At 42.8% G+C, this 18,693-nt stretch overlaps 1 protein-coding gene across 1 annotated transcript in view; it reads right to left on the reverse strand.

Annotated features, from left to right (window-relative positions):
• The window catches only part of si:dkey-49n23.1 (semaphorin-3D), a 136,888-nt gene that overhangs the window by 57,167 nt on the left and 61,028 nt on the right, over window positions 1-18,693 (reverse strand). The window contains exon 2 of the mRNA XM_087841128.1: window positions 10,613-10,849. Coding sequence (XP_087697254.1) covers window positions 10,613-10,802 — 190 coding nt within the window. The 5' untranslated portion in view covers window positions 10,803-10,849. The remainder of the gene's footprint in view (window positions 1-10,612; window positions 10,850-18,693) is intronic.

An 18,693-nucleotide genomic window follows, 5' to 3' on the forward strand; every position in this document is an offset into this window, starting at 1 on the left:
GCGTGTTTAACTTGGATTTTTTCCACACGAGTGTCAAAACTCCTCGTCAAAATGCGAAACAGCAGGAAGATGTTAAATCTGCTCTAAACCAACACAGGCGTCCATCCCTGAAACAATAAACCCAAACACACTCTGACACACTTATACATACACATATTTATATACATATGACTGTGGAAATGTAGCCGAAGTCCAGAGGACTGGAGTTTCTCTCACTTTGCTGTCTGAATGTGAGCGTTTGGCGTTGGCGTTTCCTCGCCTTAAGCACCGAATGGGTGAAGAGTTCTGACACAGAACACAAAATTATTTGAAAGCTGTTTATTTATATTCTGCACAACCCTACACTGCTCCGACAGCTAACATGTAGTTTCACATTTACATCACGGCTCTGGCCGTTTGAGCCTTCAGGTCTTACAGCTGTGTTGACAGACTCGGTAACAACCTCATTTTTTAAATGCACGAGCTTCGAGTCTCCTTACAGTCTAACACACTTTCACTTGCTGTGTGAAGAAGAACTGATCAGTTCCTCCTACTGTTCTCTGTTAGATGAACAGAAGCTGGTGGTTGTGTTGACTTTGTTTGCTGTTGGATTCCCAGCAGCTGCAGCAAACAGCTGGTTACCAAGAGTCTAATGGTTAAACATCCTCAGCCTCTGATCACCTGGTGGAAGGCAACCTGTCTGCAAACAGTCCCAGCCCGACTCAGACTGACTGCAGTCACGCTCAGACAGATCAGTTTCAAAATAACTAGTGTCTACCTTGGAAACGCAGGCAGATTGTTGTAGCTAACCTGATCACACAGACAGCAGACTGACTTTGTCTTACTGCTTTTTCTTTCACTGTCCTGAGACTCCAAAGTAAAGATAGGAACTGATGACGAGCGGTCACGATCTGGCACCGTCCTAAAGGCGAGCATTTCAGAAGGAATGATCACTGCACACGCTGACAGTTATTCTGATTGTAACAACTGCTGCGACTGTTGCATTGTACGGAGCCCTGCAGGGGACACGGGAGAAAAAAAATTAAGACGGACTTTTGCGAGATCTCGCAAAACAAACTCGGGATCTCGCAAAAGTTTTAGCCGCCAGCTCGAAGCCGACCGGGAGGTTGAGGCACGATGTGCTGGGAAAGCGGTGTTCCTCCCGGCTGTAGTAGGTCTCAACCTCCCGTTAGCTTCGAGCTAGTGGGTGTCAGATCTCGGAAAACGTCGAAGCACTTTTGCAAATATGTGATGTCTTGTAAACCGAGCAGGTATCTGACGTTTACACAACTACATTCACGCCTCGAAATATCTTAAAAGTGTATTTTGTGACCCAGAAAGAGTAATATTGCAACTAAGTAGCTGCCGCCATTGTTGGAATTCAACTTTTGCGAGATCTCGCAAGTTTTGTGAGATCCCGAGTTTGTTTCGCGAGATCCCGAGTTAGTTTTGCGAGATCTCGCAAAAGTTTTGCGAGTTCCCGAGTTTGTTTTGCAAGATCCCGAGTTAGTTTTGCGAGATCTCCCAAAAGTTTTGCGAGATCCCGAGTTTGTTTTGCGAGATCTCGCAAAAGTTTTGCGAGATCCCGAGTTTGTTTTGCAAGATCCCGAGTTAGTTTTGCGAGATCTCGCAAGTTTTGTGAGATCCCGAGTTAGTTTCGCGAGATCCCGAGTTAGTTTTGCGAGATCTCGCAAAAGTTTTGCGAGTTCCCGAGTTTGTTTTGCAAGATCCCGAGTTAGTTTTGCGAGATCTCCCAAAAGTTTTGCGAGATCCCGAGTTTGTTTTGCGAGATCTTGCAAAAGTTTTGCGAGATCCCGAGTTTGTTTTGCAAGATCCCGAGTTAGTTTTGCGAGATCTCCCAAAAGTTTTGCGAGATCCCGAGTTTGTTTTGCGAGATCTCGCAAAAGTTTTGCGAGATCCCGAGTTTGTTTTGCGAGATCCCGAGTTTGTTTTGCGAGATCTCGCAAAAGTTTTGCGAGATCCCGAGTTTGTTTTGCGAGATCTCGCAAAAGTTTTGCGAGATCCCGAGTTTGTTTTGCGAGATCTCGCAAAAGTTTTGCGAGATCCCGAGTTTGTTTTGCAAGATCCTGAGTTAGTTTTGCGAGATCTCGCAAAAGTTTTGCGAGATTCTGAGTTTGTTTTGCGAGATCTCGCAAAAGTTTTGCGAGATCCCAAGTTTGTTTTGTGAGATCCCGAGTTTGTCTTGCGAGATCTCGCAAAACATTTGCGAGATCCCGAGTTTGTTTTGCGAGATCCCGAGTTTGTTTTGCGAGATCCTGAGTTTGTCTTGCGAGATCTCGTATAAGTTTTGCGAGATCTCGCAAAAGTCAGTCTTAATTTTTTTTTCTCCCATGTCCCCTGCAGGGCTCCGTAGCTTTGTGTTTTTATCTCAGTGAGTGGAAATAAGTTTGCAGCTTTTAGCTGAAAAGTGAAGCCAGTGCAGAATTACTTTAAACCTGCATTGCTACTGATAACCAGCAGGGGGCGACTCCTCTGGCTGCGTTCTGTTTGGTGATGGCTTCATGAGCTCAATAGTTTCAAGTCATATTGAATTAAACATTTAGTTCTTTTTGTAAATGAACTCAAAACAGAGAGGATGTTGAATTTTGTACTAAATGATTCGTGTTTTGTTTTGCACATTTAACAACTCGCTGAAACGTTCTCAGACTGCACCAACCCCACCTACAGACTGTTTCCATGACTACAGCTAAAAAGCGTTTCTCTCCAACTCCAATGTCGTCATCACACGAAGATGCCGTGGTGGAGTTAGACTTGAGTTTATGTTCTGGGTTTTAAGTTTGTTTGTGATTTGCTGTTTAGCTCCAGGGTGTGCTCACACTCGGCACAGCTGTCTCGTTCTGCACCCGGGCACCTTCATCCTCCTCTGTCCGGTATTCACACTCCACAACACCAACCGTTTGTCTGAACTTCTCAAACCTCCTCTCTTTTACAGGCTCTGTCTCTCCGTCTCCCTCCAACAGCCTTTTGAAAAGCACTCTTCAAGGAGAGAGAGGTTCATGATTTCAAAGTGTTACGCTTAATGCCATTTCGAGTGGATCCCAGAGCAACTGTCGCGCGATCACATAATGTCATCACATAGTTTTGGTTGCCAAGTCCTGCACAAGTTCCCTCATCACCAGTGAAAGGTAAAACGTTAACGTCGATGCGTTTAAAAACACTCCAAAGCTGTGTTTGAAAATTCAGACAGCTTAACATAGACTAATCTTAATGTATATCTCACAGTCACGAGCGAAATGTCTGCAGTATAAACACCCTGTGAGAGGGCGTCAGACATATTTACACCACAGTGTTCTTCACAGCTGAGCAGATCCAAACTTTCATAACTCAACAAGTCCGCATTAAACCCAGATCACTGCATAAAGCTGGTAACTGTGGGAAAAATAAACTCCTCATTATTCTGAGATTTGGTTTATCATTTTTAACTAATGCAAGGTTATTTTATTTTACACAAATGACAGCAAAGAATCTCTCTTTTAGATGGAAACCATAAAAATATATAAAGTCTCTACAGACAGGAATCCTCATGTGTTGTGTAAACGCACGCCTGTGTGCAATCGTGTGATCTCTGCGTGATGTGTCGACAGGCAAAGAGTCCGAGTCCGTCCTGTACGTGTGAGAGCAAAACCTGCCTGCATGTGTGGATGCATGCGTGTGTGTGAGCGTTCATGTGTGTGAAACCAGAGGTGCAGCTGACGAATGTTTGGCTGCGAAGATCATCAGAGGCCCGAAGATGATCCCAGATTAGAGCACAGACGGGAAACAACAGGATCCAGGTTAGAGGTAGGAGCTTTCACGCACGCACGTTTGTCGGTTTACTTTTGAGCCAATCAGGCGTGCACACATCCTGCAGACACACACACTCACGGGGGTAAAGTGTGTGCGTCACAGCTGACCCAGCGCCTGACCTGAGCAGGAATCCACAGAGAGCAGCCCTCGTCCTGCAGGGAAGACCAGTGTGTGTGTGTGTGTGTGTGTGTGTGTGTGTGTGTGTGTGTGTGTGTGTGTCGGACTGTGTAAGTGATGGAATAAAATACTTGCTCAGTCTGTGAACACATCAGAGAAACACTTCAGCCCATTCTGGTACGCACACTGCAGCAGAGATCGAACCACTAACCTCGTGATTCGTAGATGATCTGCTGGAGCTCCTGATCTGCACCCAACCTCACCACCATGTAGCTGCTCATGTAGTGGACAACACATTTCCCGCGCGTGGGACTAATAAAGGTTATCTTATCTTATTTGGAAACACTGAGTATGGCAGCAACAATCCTCTATATTTCACTTGTGATAACTGGTTTGTGCCCAACACGACAACATCAAAGTGTTTATTTACCCAACTGTTTGTTCAAAGTTCAACTTTTCACATTTTGGTGGTTAAAGTGTCACACTCACTGAGCATCAAACATCATTCGATATATACACATGAAATCTGTGGGAGATTTCTGTAACAGCAGAATGTTGTTTATCTTAGTTTGATACAAAGTCATGAAACTTTTAACCTGTTTATTTGACTTATGATTAAGTTTTTGTATCCTGGAAACACTTAAATTAAAGTGAGGTAGATAACAGCCAAGGTTGATTTAAAGATGGCTGGCGAGTGGAAGACACCCACTGAAAGTAGAGACGTAGATCATAGACTCACCAGGGAAAAGTTTATTGAGGTCACTGATCAAATTCTTTTGAAAGCTCCTGTCAGGAAGAACACAGGTTTAAGGCTCTGCTTCACTTTTCACACTTAAGGACAGACACATGCTGGCTGCTGAGGTCGACCTCAAGTACTTGAGTTTGTCTGTGTTACTGCAGGATCAAAGTGTGTGGGAAAATGAAGAAAGGAAAGCTGAAGAGTTCACACAATAAATACTGACGGACGTGAACAAAAACAGTGAATAAAAAGAGCAACTATAGAGTTTAGAGATGTGTGTGTGTGTGTGTGTGTGTGTGTCCTGTCTGAGTATCTACCTTATAAAATATTAACAGCGTGTCTGCTGTTCATCCTGCAGCTACAAACACAGCACGAGGACCTCGGCGTGCTTCATTAAATGGAGTTCACTGCCTCCTTTTACTGCCATGAAACCGCTGAGCTGCTACTGTTTCCAACGCCACACACAAACACATGTAATCCCATTACACAGCAGCAGTGTGATACTGCGAGACGTCCTCCGAGATCCGACTGTGTGTGTGTGTGTGTGTGTGTGTGTAACCTGTCTGAAATGTTCCATTTGACGTGTTAGCTGTCAAGCAGCTCAGTTGGTTTATTTGAATCAGCTGTGTTGGATCAAGCACATCTAAAACCTGCAGGACACCGGCCCCCGAGGCCTGGAGCTCCCCCACCCCTGCTGCGCATGATGAGGCCTGGAGCCTGGAGCCTGGAGCCACCCCCGTGTCACATGGTCATAGGTGAGCTAAACGTCTCCCCATCACCTGAGTCACAGGACCAATAACAGATAGATTTGATGCACCAGTGGTTTTGCTGAAGTTTCTTGGATGTTCTGTTAGCCACATAGCAAGCTGCATTGTCTGAGAGATATAAGTACAAATGGTATAAAGAGCTCCAGTTAGCTGAGGTGAAGCCACACCTCCCTGATGAAAGCTGACAGCCACCTGTGTCTCCACCCACCTGTCAGTCAGAGACCACGCCCTAACAAGTCTAAGTTATACTTAAAACAGTATAACAGTCTTCAACCCCGAGACGTTCGGTGCCGGGCCGCGAGAGTTGAGGCTGGGGTGTGAAATTTATGGTTTTCAGGGTTGTTATTGTTATTTTTTTAAAATCGTTTTTATTGTTAACTCTGTTTCCTTGAGTCTTTTCCTGTGTATTATGAATATATCTTCTTTTGGTTACTGGTTTTATTTCCTTATATTTATCCACAACCCCTTAAAGGCAGGTCCGTGAAAATCTTGTCGGACGTAAAACAGTCCGTGGTGCAAAAAAGGCTGGGGACCGCTGGTCTATGGGGACTGGCTCACTGGTGGAGCCTCAAGTGGACACTAGAGGAACTGCAGCTTCAACACTTTAGTGCTAGCTTCATGTTTTAGGCCCAGAGGTCACTGCTTGTATAGAAATCATAAATTAATGACATAAATAATTTTGATTAATTAACTATTACTAATTATTAATAAACATGCCATCACTTAACAGGAAATTAGTTCTTTATTTATGATTTATTACCAGACGTTTTCAGCCAAAGTAACTTCAGTTCAATAGGTTAAATTTTATTCATATAGCACTAAATCACAACAACACAACAATAATACAGAATAAGTGTCTCCATGTAAGAGCTGCAGTTTCCACTGAGGTATTATGTGCTTCTGTTTTTATCTTTAATCCATCAAAATAACTTTCAGGTCTTTCCTTTTCCCTCCCTTTGCATCGCTGACATTCATTGAGTGTATTCAAATGTCTCTGACTTCAATAATCCCGATTATTCCGAAACCCTCCCCTCTCACTTCAGCACAATCGCTCGATTGTTACAAACAGCACAGTCACTGCTTCACTAATTCCAGTCTTCCCCGTCTTCACTCATTCATTCAGCAGACAAACACTCGCTAACCGCAGCACAATGAGACCAGCCGCCCTGAACTAATTACCGCTGGATAGGAAGCGGTTGTTGGCTTTACTGGTGTTGCTGGTTGCCAAGGAGGAAGCAAGCATTCAGGGGGAGAAAAGTGTGTTAGTGTGACTGGAGCTGGATAGATGACTTCACTGGTGATTTAAGTGCTGTGCTCCTGCAGTGGAGCGCAATTATATTTTCAATTTACATGTCAAATTATAAATTATAAATAAATTATCCTGCACTCAGAACATCAGAACAAAAATGTGCACAGTCAAAAAGGCTTTGTAATATTTTGTATAGCAGACTGGATTTGAAATAGCACAGTGAGGAAAGTGGACATGGACTTTTTTTAGGAAGTGAAGCTGCAGTCCAGGCTGGCAAAGCATGCCGAGACACCACGAGTCATCTGATGACGGCCCCAACCAGACTTAAAAACAACCGGACTTTGTTTTAGGATCTGTACTTTGTTTACATTTTTTGGGCCTTTCTTGGTTGTGAAAACTGACCGTAATCTCAAAGGAATCACAAACTTGTGCTAACAAAAGCTCACGTTGGTCAGACAGCCAAACAACTCAAAACAAACCACAAGCTGCACATTCATCATTACAGCGACGCTTGGCGTTAAAATAAAAAATGCATCCCTGCAGCTCACCTGGTGCAGCACACACCACGTGTACTGAAGCTGTAACCTCACTACCTGAGGGGCCCACGGAGAAACAATGGGAATAACGTAAAATACAATAAAACAACATGAAATAAAACAAAGTATCTGTAAAAAATCTGAATAGAAAACAACACAGAAAATATCAGATGTGACGCTAAAGAGAGTCAGAGCAGCGTCATCAGTGCAGGGCTGGCATAGCAAAATGTTCTGTGGTGAGGGGCAGCCAATCAGGAAAAGGTGGGAGGAGCTAAAGCTGCTCATTTCAGGTAAGATACAGAAGGATTATCCTGAGCTGTCAATCACGCCAACAGGTTGTTGGTTCATCTGACATCCAAAAACTGGAAACGTCCATTTGGTGTCGCATATGATGAAAACAAAGAAAAAGATCATCACAGATTCTCCAAATATTCAAAACCAATGGAGTATTTGTTTGGTGTTTCATAATTCTGCCGAGGAAAAGTAAAAGCTCGCTATCTGGGAAACAAAATCTTTAAACCAGCCAATAATCCAACAATAATCCAACAATAATCCAACAATAATCCATCAATAGTCCAACAATAATCCAACAATAATCCAACAATAATCCAACAATAATCCATCAATAGTCCAACAATAATTCATCAATAGTCCAACAATAATCCAACAATAATCCATCAATAGTCCAACAATAATCCAACAATAATCCAACAATAATCCATCAATAGTCCAACAATAATCCAACAATAATCCATCAATAATCCAACAATAATCCATCAATAGTCCAACAATAATCCAACAATAATCCATCAATAGTCCAACAATAATCCAACAATAATCCAACAATAATCCATCAATAGTCCAACAATAATTCATCAATAGTCCAACAATAATCCAACAATAATCCATCAATAGTCCAACAATAATCCAACAATAATCCAACAATAATCCATCAATAGTCCAACAATAATCCATCAATAATCCAACAATAATCCATCAATAATCCAACAATAATCCAGGGCCCGGCTTCCTAAAACAATATATGAAAGTAATGAGAAAGTGGCCACTTTCATGAGTAAATCATATATGTTTTTACTATTTCTTTTCCATATGGGCGGCCTGTGTCTGATGGAGGATTATCACAGTTTAATGTCTACAACAGTGAAGCTGAGGATTAACCTCCAGCTTTAAGAAAAAAAGCCAAACTCCTTCATCTGCATCTTCTAAACGCTGCAGTATGAAGTCTGAATGTGGGTCCTCCAATCAGGAGTGTTTTACGGCCACCGTTAGCTCATAACAGAGTCTCCCACTTTAATTCTGCTCACTGCACTCATGAAATATTTTACTGAAGACAAAAAGCATTTGTTATCGAGGGCGTCGCAGATCAGTGTCCTTTAAAACTCTGGGAAAGTAAAGGAAAATGTGACTTTGCTGTACGTGGGGGACATTTTTACAGCGACACAAGTCCCCGGATCACTTTGTGTATTATAGACATTACTTCACTGACAGAGTTAGAAAGTTCTCTCCAGACTGCAATAAGCCCCCAGAGATCATGACTTTACCGCTGAAAAACTTTAGCCGGATACAGACAGACCGTTCTACCATCAGACATCACAAAAGCCAGGAAATAATCCAACATCCACTTTCACCAGCACCTTAATCAAGTCTCGACTGTACAAGTGGGGACGTTAACTGATAGGCAGCGACCCAACAACGATACGAAACAGTCACAGTTTTCTCATGTGAAAATAGTAAAAGAAAAAAGGAAGAAGACCGATGGAAAAGTTCCTCCTCTGAGGTTAAACTCAATTATGAAGATATTGTTTCTTAGCTCTGCTACTGGCCACCGAAGAAAGCCTGAAACAATCTATTCGATGGCCAACTGTGATCCTAAAAAGCCTTCTGACGCTCAGTCTTCATGTGTTCATGAAAAGCTCTGTGGAAAGCTACAAGCAGTGACAGTCGTGATCAGTGTTGGTCAAGTTACTTAAAAAAAGTAATCAGTAACTAATTACTGATTACTTCCCCCAAAAGTAATCCCATTACTTTACTGATTAAAAGTAATTAATTACTTAGTTACTTTTTAAAAACACGATTTACAACCTGAATAGGTGATAAAGTGATAGATCTTTCAGCCCAATTCTACTTTTTCTACATAATCATCATACAAAATGTAATCAAATGGAAAAGTCTCTTTTTAAAACTTGTTTTATTAGTTTTAATCTTTTAACTTTATGCATCAAGCAAACATTTAATTATCTGCAACATTCTCTGACTGGAAGAAATTAGTTTAACATTTAAACCTATTTTCTGCACATTCCAGCACATAAAATAAAATATTTTGTGTTTACACTCAGTCTTTCAAATAGATGCAAGTAAAACACAGCAGAAAATAAATAAAGTCAAAGACTAGCGGTCCTGTTGCTCTATTTTCACCTGTAAAGCAGGAGTGGGGTAGGCGGAGGTTTACCCTGGTGCAGGTGTGCAGCGGTCAGTGGAAGAATCCGCGAGTTTCTCTGTGAGTTTCCCATTACGTCGTAGCTACTCGGTGCTTGTTTGGAAGTTTAGGGTTTTTTTCTCTGTAAAAAGAAGTTTTCTTCCCACGCACAACGGACACTAATGTTTTTGTCACTTTTTATGGAATCAAACTCAAAGTAAGGTCAGTACTTCCACGCTTTAAACGCTGCACGCTCATACTCTCTCTGCACTCGATATATGATCCATTGTTGATCTGCACACAGCTGTTGTCACGAACGTGGCACTCGCTTACGTCACTGTCATGAGACATTCTCGCAAAAAAATCACGGTTTTAGTAACGCAGTAACGCAGCGTTCCTACGGAAAAGTAACGGTAATCTAATTACCGTTTTTGCAATAGTAATCCCCTACTTTACTCGTTACTTGAAAAAAGTAATCGGATTACTGCCCATCTCTGGTCGTGATTAATGGTGCTGCTTAAATCGTCCGCAAAACTGGCAAATTAGGCCTAAAGTGTTTGTATGAGTTAGAGACCAAAGGAGTCACATTAACTGTGGACATGAAAATGTAAATGTCTGTCATTGGTGTGTTTGTGGTGCAGATGTGAGGTTCTAACATCCAAACGTCACAGCTAGCACTTGATTTTAGCTGGAAAGTCAGGCTTTACCCACAATGCACCCACAGCTTTTAGACTGGTCTAATCCTCACTGACTGGTCTGTTGCTGTTTCTTTTTACTGGTACTCAAAGGATGGATTACCAACTGGGCAAAGTGGGAAACTGCTCAGGGGCTCAAGACCCTAAGAGCCAATCTTTTTACCTATTTGTGACACTTTTAAAATAATTACGTCTATTTGTTCTGTGAAAAGTCCTCAAACACTCAAACACTGGGGGCTTCAAAAGTGCAGCACTTGTTCTCAGCACGTTTTGACGTGATTCTTACCTGAGTGGGACAGCTGCAGCCGCGGCCCCGTTTGGCTCCAGGTTTTGGCTCCGGGGGCGGCGCTCGATGCTGCAGGCTGCCACAGCAGAGGGACGAGAAACAGCATCGTGAAAATCGCGTGCACGGACGCCGCTTCTCGGGTCCTGACTGCACCTGCTGCCTGCAGGGCTGCAGCAAAAATCAGCATCATCGTGAAGAAGGACCGTCTGACCGGTTACATCACACTCAGGACGGCAGCTGATAGGAGGAGAAATGAGAAACAGGACAAAGATGACACGTTATGGTAGATATGCTTTTGAAGCTCAAGAAGCTTAAAATGCTCATAATCCAAGAGCACCTCAGACGAACCCAGTCTGGCTCCACCTTCACAGAAACATTTACATGTAACCTGCCGTGTTCGGCTTCGTCGTGAGATCACGCTGCATGCACAGCATCGGTGTTTAACCTGCAGGCTGGTGGTATCAGGACGAGGACCACGGTCACCGTGCAGGACTGTGGAGTTTGTCTGCAAACTGGAGAGGCTGCTAACCATTATGAAGTACTCGGTAATTAAAACGTATGCAGAGGAGAGCACGTTATGTGTGTCTATTTAAACACCAGATGAAAGCAGCTTCACTGTTGAGTTATTCCAGTCGAGCTCAGTTTAATTATTCGGTTCACGGTAGTTTGGAGCTTCTGCAGGATGACTGAGGAGGACGGGGTGCTGGTGTGCAACCTCTTTAGAGGACTTCTGAGCTACTTGCAGTTAATGATGTGGGCTAAACAAACACCAGAGTTTTCTCTGTGATGATGTCATCTGACTATTCAGGGCTCTGCAGCACACGATGTGGTGGCTGCATTAATGTCCTTTAATAAGCGTACCCACAGCTCTGGCAGTGTTTTGCACAGAGAGCAGCCTGGTGGGCAGTAATGCATGCAGTTATCCTGCAGCAGGACTTATCTGTGCATTAATGAGTCTTTCTTTGAGCAGTTTGCATGTTCTTCCTGTGCTTGCTCAGGTTTTCTCTGGGTGGCTTGAAAGACGTTGGAAGATAGCGCTGTGGGAACGTGGTTCGTGAAGCGCTCTGAGTGTTTAAACAGTTCATTCAAAATCAAAATACATCACATTACTCACAGCGGGCTGTACTAAATCAGTCATGCCCCATTTTATAGCAAATCATCCAAAACCTCTGAATATTTCACCTGATGATGCAAACTTGCTCTAAAGCCACTGAAGTGTCACAAAGCGGTTCATGAAAAGAAGAGTTGTGTCAGTTTATGAGGAGAAGCTGTGCAATCAGATCTCATTAAATTAAGTCAACAAGGATAAACTATAACTGGAATATGTTTACATTCATATCGCAGGAGCCCAGAGTCCATCCAGAGGGCCTTACTGGCATCTTGATCTGAGAAAACACTGGATGTTCTCTTGGCAAACGGCACTAGCTGCATATCTCATTTAGAAAACATTCCTAAACGTGAACAGCGCTCATACACTCCAAAAACAGAGACAGAGAGAGAGAGAGAGCCAAAGGCAGACCATAAATAATGTGTCAGGTTCTTCTTGGCCTGCTGAGTGAAGACGGATGCTGAAAGACGACGTAAACATGTCCAGCGTGTTTGCAGACACTCAAAAGCTCGGCCGACGTCGTGACTGTTACGAGTCGGAGCGTGAGGTCGTCGTTCACGTCACGTGTGTCGAACAAGAAGCAAAGAAACAGTTTGTTTACCTACTTCAGTTTGGTTATTTGGGAATCAGACACCTGAAATAAAGACATCAAAGCAGCTCCGTCTGATATTCACAGATAATTAAATTCAAATTAAATACATTTTTGCAGAAACAGCCAAACTGTCCAGATCGAAAATCGAATCGCGTTTCCAAAACAAACAACCCAGCCTTCTTCTTTTATTTCCCATATTCCCAAACTTCCTCTGCACTTTGGATTCATCTTTAGCAAATCACAAACACCTGGATAACTCTCCAGCACGCAGGAAGTACAGCGAGGCGGCGGCTCAGTTAATGTGGGAATGTAGCTCACGAGGGAACCGGGTCAATTTATCACTTTGTGCCGTTCATACATTAAGGTGACGGCCGGTTTCAAGACTTTAGTTTGAGGGATGAACGGAGACGTACCTGCTGAGAGCGGGAAGGCAGCTTGTTAGTAACTCTGCTCAATCTGATTGTCCTCCGCAAACAGTGTTGGGAAGGTTACTTTTAAAATGTATTCCATTACAGATTACAGATTACATGCCCCAAAATGTATTCTGTAACGTATTCCGTTACGTTACTCAATGAGAGTAACGTATTCTGAATACTTTGGATTACTTAATATATTATCATGCTGTTTACAACTACATGAATGTACTATTGCTGTGATTTATTACTGTTACTGAAGGTCCGCGGCTCTGAACCGTAGTAAAGGGACCTCTGACTAATACGGTGGGTTCTGTGTCGGGCTCGTAGCTGAAAACTAGCTTTACTTTGTTGTCTGGGTCAACTTTGCTAGCAGAGACAGAGAGAGGCGTTGAAAGGCTGCTCCAACGGAACTTATTGTTTCAGAGGAAAACACGAACACGGTGTACAGTCGAGTCTTAATAGCTTACTTACAGCTGGGCTCGTCAGGCACTCTTCTTGGCTGCAGTGGTTATTATTATATTTACATGCTTCCAGCTCCCGTTTCTGCTCGATGACAGCTCGTACTTTTCCTTTTTCTCCCTCCCTCGCTCACAGACACATAACGTGTATGGCAGTCCATTCTCCCTGCAGCACGGACTACACTGCCCATGATGCTACATTCTTTAGAGCTATACCTGTAGCATTCTGCCTGTTAGCTTAGCACAACAACAACAACAAAAAGGCCTCTCTCACCCAGGAAACACGCAGAGAGCGAGCGTCACCCTGTAACCATGGCAACCGTAACGCTGCCGCCTGGAACAACAGAACGTAGCTGTCAAACAAAACCCAAACAGTCCTGACCCGCCACAATATGAAACAGGGAAGTACCGCCGTGTAATCCATTTATTTCAACAAAGTAACTGTATTCTAAATACCACCTTTTTAAACGGTAACTGTAACGGAATACAGTTACTCATATTTTGTATTTTAAATACGTAACGGCGGTACATGTATTCCGTTACTCCCCAACACTGTCCGCAAAATATAAGATGCAACGATGGACAGACGAAGGGACAGAGGAGTGAAATCAATCCAGGTATAAATTGTGTCTTCTGTAGTTTTACATATGTTGGTTTCGTTATTTTGAGTCTTTCTAGTCACTGTGAGCCTGTTTGTGGTCGTTCTCTCCGTCTGTAGTCTGAGTGTGTCTGGAGATGTTTTCAGGCATCCTGTGGTCCTTTAAAGGCCCTTCATTGTTGTTTTGCTCTGTGGTTTTTCTTTGTGGTCATCTTCGTTTTCTCTCTCTGTGGCCTTTTTTCACGTCTCATTTCAGTTACATTTCCTTTGTGTCTACTTGGACCTGCAACAATAAAACTCGATGTTAACAGCTGTTCAGTCCAATAGAATCTCCCGATTTCATCGAGCCTATTGAAGCATGTCTAGTAACAAATTAACGAGAACAACAGCAGTCCTAACTTAATTTCATTCCTTCCACTTTATCCATAGCCTAACATAAACTATTCCAGCCCGTGAAGCACAGGACCCGCCCATGTTATCAAACCATAATTTGTCATAATCTATCAGAGCGGATGGCTGGCTAACATCAGCTGGTTTTAAAGAGCTCAACAGGTTGGACAGACGCCTGCTGACAGAAGAAAGACAGCTGAAGGTTTTTCCCTCGGCCGTGTTTTAATTCACGACTTGGCAGCATCGCTCTGAGCATGTGAGATCTAAAACGTTCAAGAGCTCGCTGGTATCATCAGAGGAGGAGCTTTTCCATACTGGATGCACTCTGGGATGCACTTACAAGCTTGGCTTCTCAGTTCTGCCAAACTGAAAAATCAAAAGCTTCCCTTAAAGATGCAATCGAGGGAAACTGATGCCTTAATCAGACGATGTTTTGAAGGTTTAATGCAACTACACGCATCAAAGCAGCTGAGAATGACTCGACTTAATGACAGCCTTTAATATCCTGCAACTCTAATCCACCTAATGGCAGACTTGCAAATAAAACCCTTTTAAATGAAAAGCATTCCTGTGTAATTCCTGGTGATGACAGATTATTGGCTGTAATGGCTCCTTTTATTGTTTGAAACTTTGACAGTAATGACAGTCAAACAGTGGAGAACAAACACAGCTCATTTAAAAGTTTCTTTAGATGAAGGAAATCTCCTCTCAGAGCCGAATCCTCACACAGTGAGGCAGAAACGGTGCAAACATCCTACTGATGAGAGCTCACTTAAAAATGTGTGGGAAATTTCAAGTAAACAACAGTAAAGCTGTCACCCCAGGGTTAAAAACCCAGGGAACAGACAGAGAGAGCCTGCATCGGTTATTATACGTGTAAAATATAAGCACACACAGATGCGATGCAGCCTCTTCAGATGTGTCAACGTGGAGACAGACGAGGACAAAGCGTCTCTCTGCTCGTCTGACATGCAAACATGTGACTGAGCGTCTTGAGAAACTGTACTGCAGCGGAGACAAAGAAATGTGAAGACGCTCGTCCGTCTGTGTGTTTGTACCCAAGGAAACCTGGGTGTTGTCGAGACTCTAAATAAATCCCTGAAGGAAACTCATCGTTTGTTTCTACTGTCTGTCTGTCGGTGTGATTCAGTCCCTCAGACTGAACACACGCACAAACAAACACACTACGCAGTCTCTTTCACAGCCAAACAATGTGGCAACGCCAGCGAGATAAGAGGGCCAAGTTTTCAAGGCAGCTCTAAAAATAAACCAGATGTTTATGGCATTTTTCTGAGGGGTGGGGGTCAGATTCAGTTCAACTGCAGGTCAAAGACAACTGTTAGTTTAAGCTAAACATTTAGCACTGTGGCTGTACTAGCATCACCTGACCACCCAGAGCATTAAGAGCAGTATGCAACTAATAAATCAGTACAGTTTTACATGGATGGAAAAACCCACTAAAAGAAACAGGGATCAAGTGAAGGATCAGCCACCATGGCTGGGCTACACTTATTGTAACTTTATCAGCTATTATAAATTAGCTTGGTTAGCAAAGTGATGTGCAAATGTGTTTTTCTGCTTTAAAATTGGACATTAACACAGGAGTCTATGAGTCACTATTGGAACCTTAAGTAAACATTAGAGGACCTGCAGCGTTGGCTCTTTTTCATCCCCGGAGGTTGTTCTTTTGGACCGATTACACAAAAACACAGGGTCACTTACAGGGTTTTAATAGTTTTGCAATTTTCATTAGTTTTTATTTTTATTTAGTTTTGACTTCAGATTTTCAATTTTATATCAGTTTTAATTAGTTTTTACCAATTGTTTGCTAGTTTAGTTTAGTTTTTATTTTTTTGAAAATCTTTAGTTTCAGTTTAGTTTTGATTAGTTTCAGTTATAGTTTTAGTCATGTTTGCAATAATTAAGTGTAACAAAATCCCAGTTTCATCATATCAGTCATTCTGCTCATCCTTGGGTATGTTGCTATTCCAGCTACCATACTGCACCCTGGACAGGTCGCCTGTCTGTCGCAGGGCTAACACGCAGAGACAGACAACTCACATTCCCACCTATGGGTTCTTTAAATAAATAAATAAAGGCAGATGAACAACCATTGATACCAGGCAACTATAAAATGTATATCTTGGCCCCAATGAGACTATTAACTCTCGCAGCACCGGGTGTTCGTAATTTTGGTTCAAGTGAATTGATAAACTTTTTGAAGGTAATTGACTCACACAGTTGTGTAGATATCCCCGTCCTGTTGTCTCGGGATGCATCACGCTGCCTTGCCTGGGGTTAGCTTCTGTTTTCTGGGGATGAGGGTTGAGTGTGCTCCCTTACCTTCTCAAGCTAAGCTAGGTTAGCCTTCTTGTGTGAGCTTTTCAAGTGCACTTTAAGGTTTGTGGGATTTTTTCCCTTTAGAAATGTCCCTCATAATTTGTCTGTTTCCACTACAAGACACTTGCTTTATCCAAAACACAGTCATATTCAAAGTAATCCCAAATTGGACTCTGGCTCCCGACTTTTCCTGACATGATTCTGCGCGTGGACGGAGCAGCAACACAGACGACTCGACTAACGTGCTGCCACCTGCTGGCATAATGAGACACAGCAAGAAAAAAATCTGGAAACTAAACTTCATTTTCACCCTTGACTCTTGTATGACACGCACACATCAATGAAAACTAAACACATTTTTGCTATAAATTCAGTTAATTTTAGTTAGTTTTGTGAACACTCATTATAGTTTTAGTTAGTTTTCCTTTTTTTGTTTTTATTTTTATTTCCGTTAACGAAAATGTTTTTTCACTTCTAGTTTTCGTTATTTCGTTAGTTTTCGTTAACGATAATAACCTTGGTCACTTAGAAATGTCTAAGAACTGTGTCCCAGTGTCACGCATCGGAGTCATAAAGCAGCCTCAGAGTAGAAGTGGGCGATATTGTTGTGGAGAACCGTTCCCATGGTTATCAGCTGGATCCATCTTTATTTTCTGTTCCTGCTGCATGGCGGGGGTCGCCGCCAAACAATGAGTAAACACAACAAGCTGTGTCACATCCCGGTTTGCAGCCTCATCGGGAATCACTGCAGGTTTTAACGCACAAGCACCCTGCGATGCTTTCTTGTGCTGAGCTGATGGAGGTCAGGACGATGCAGAGAAGAAAAGCTGAGTGATATCAAAGAGTCAGACTGTGTATCAGTAACCTTGTAACCCACATCCTCAAACCCAGAGCTCCTGAAATAGGCTGTTTTTGCTCACAGATATCCACTCTTTGTGCACAGCTTCCTATGTTAGTTGAAGGAGAGGTTTGTTTGAATGACGAGAGGATAAAAATGTCTAAAACGGGAAAAGGAAAAGAAACACTTTTGTTTTCTTGTTGATTCGGTTCATTCGTCTGCAGGCCTTCCTGCAGCCCAGGCAGAGAAATCCTGCAGGCATCACTGCGATGATTTCACTGCCACCTCACAGAAAACCCTTCCAAGACTCTGGATTTTCAAAGAAGTTAAGTATTTAACGCCGCAGGAGGACACGGGAGGCTCGGCTATTCCTGTTGCGATGGCACCGTCCACACTTTGGACCTGCTTATAAAATCAGAGCCTCTGAATGCTTCACATGCTTTCTGTGACCTTCATCTCCCCGCAGAGTAGAAGCAAGCGTGTCTCGCTCCTGGTCGGGGGATTAAGTAGTTTTATTATGTTTACAGGAGGTGAGGTGAAAACGTGGCTGGCCACTTGAGGGAAGCTGAAAAAATCTCATTTTAACTGCTGGGATGATTTATCAGCAGAAAGGTGGAGGACTCCCGCTGTTCTTCTTCTACTCTTTCTGGTTTCGTTTAATTCAAACCTTCACGTTTGAATATTTCTGCATCATCCTCCTCTTCACTGCTCTACTTTCCCCTCCTTTAACCCTCTTTATTGAAACTCTGCCGTGCTGTTAGCACCTGATCGCTTTTCTCTTACTCCCTCCAACCTCCTCCGAGTCTTCTCCCTTACTTTAATATTTCTTGTTTTAAGTCAACCAGCAAAGGTGACAGCTTTACAACATCTCTCTGCCAAGCCTCTAATCCTCACCATGATTTAATAACTCCTCTTCTTCCATCTGAACCTCCCCGCTAATCCCTCCACTCATACTTCAACACTGAGAAGTGCAATATCTTTGTTTCTTAAATCCACACAAGTCTGTCTCTCTCTTTCATGTAACACTGACTTATTTCCAACAAATCCCTAATCTAATAATCTTTATCCTTCGCCCATGTTTTATGCAGCTCCACAACCTGACCACACTCTTCTTCTTCTTCTGCAGTAGAAGAAGAAGTCTTTGGTTCAAAAACAGGCTTAGGAAAGCAAAATGTACTTAAAGAAGATTACCGTTACTTTCCCGTAGGAACGCTGCGTTACTGCGTTACTAAAACCGTGATTTTTTGCGAGAATGTCTCATGACAGTGACGTAAGCGAGTGCGACGTTGGTGACAACAGCTGTGTGCAGATCAACAATGGATCATATATCGAGTGCAGAGA

This window comes from Neolamprologus brichardi, chromosome 5 (genome assembly GCF_056152115.1).
Source record: "Neolamprologus brichardi isolate AB-2024 chromosome 5, ASM5615211v1, whole genome shotgun sequence".
NCBI classification, from domain to species: domain Eukaryota; kingdom Metazoa; phylum Chordata; class Actinopteri; order Cichliformes; family Cichlidae; genus Neolamprologus; species Neolamprologus brichardi.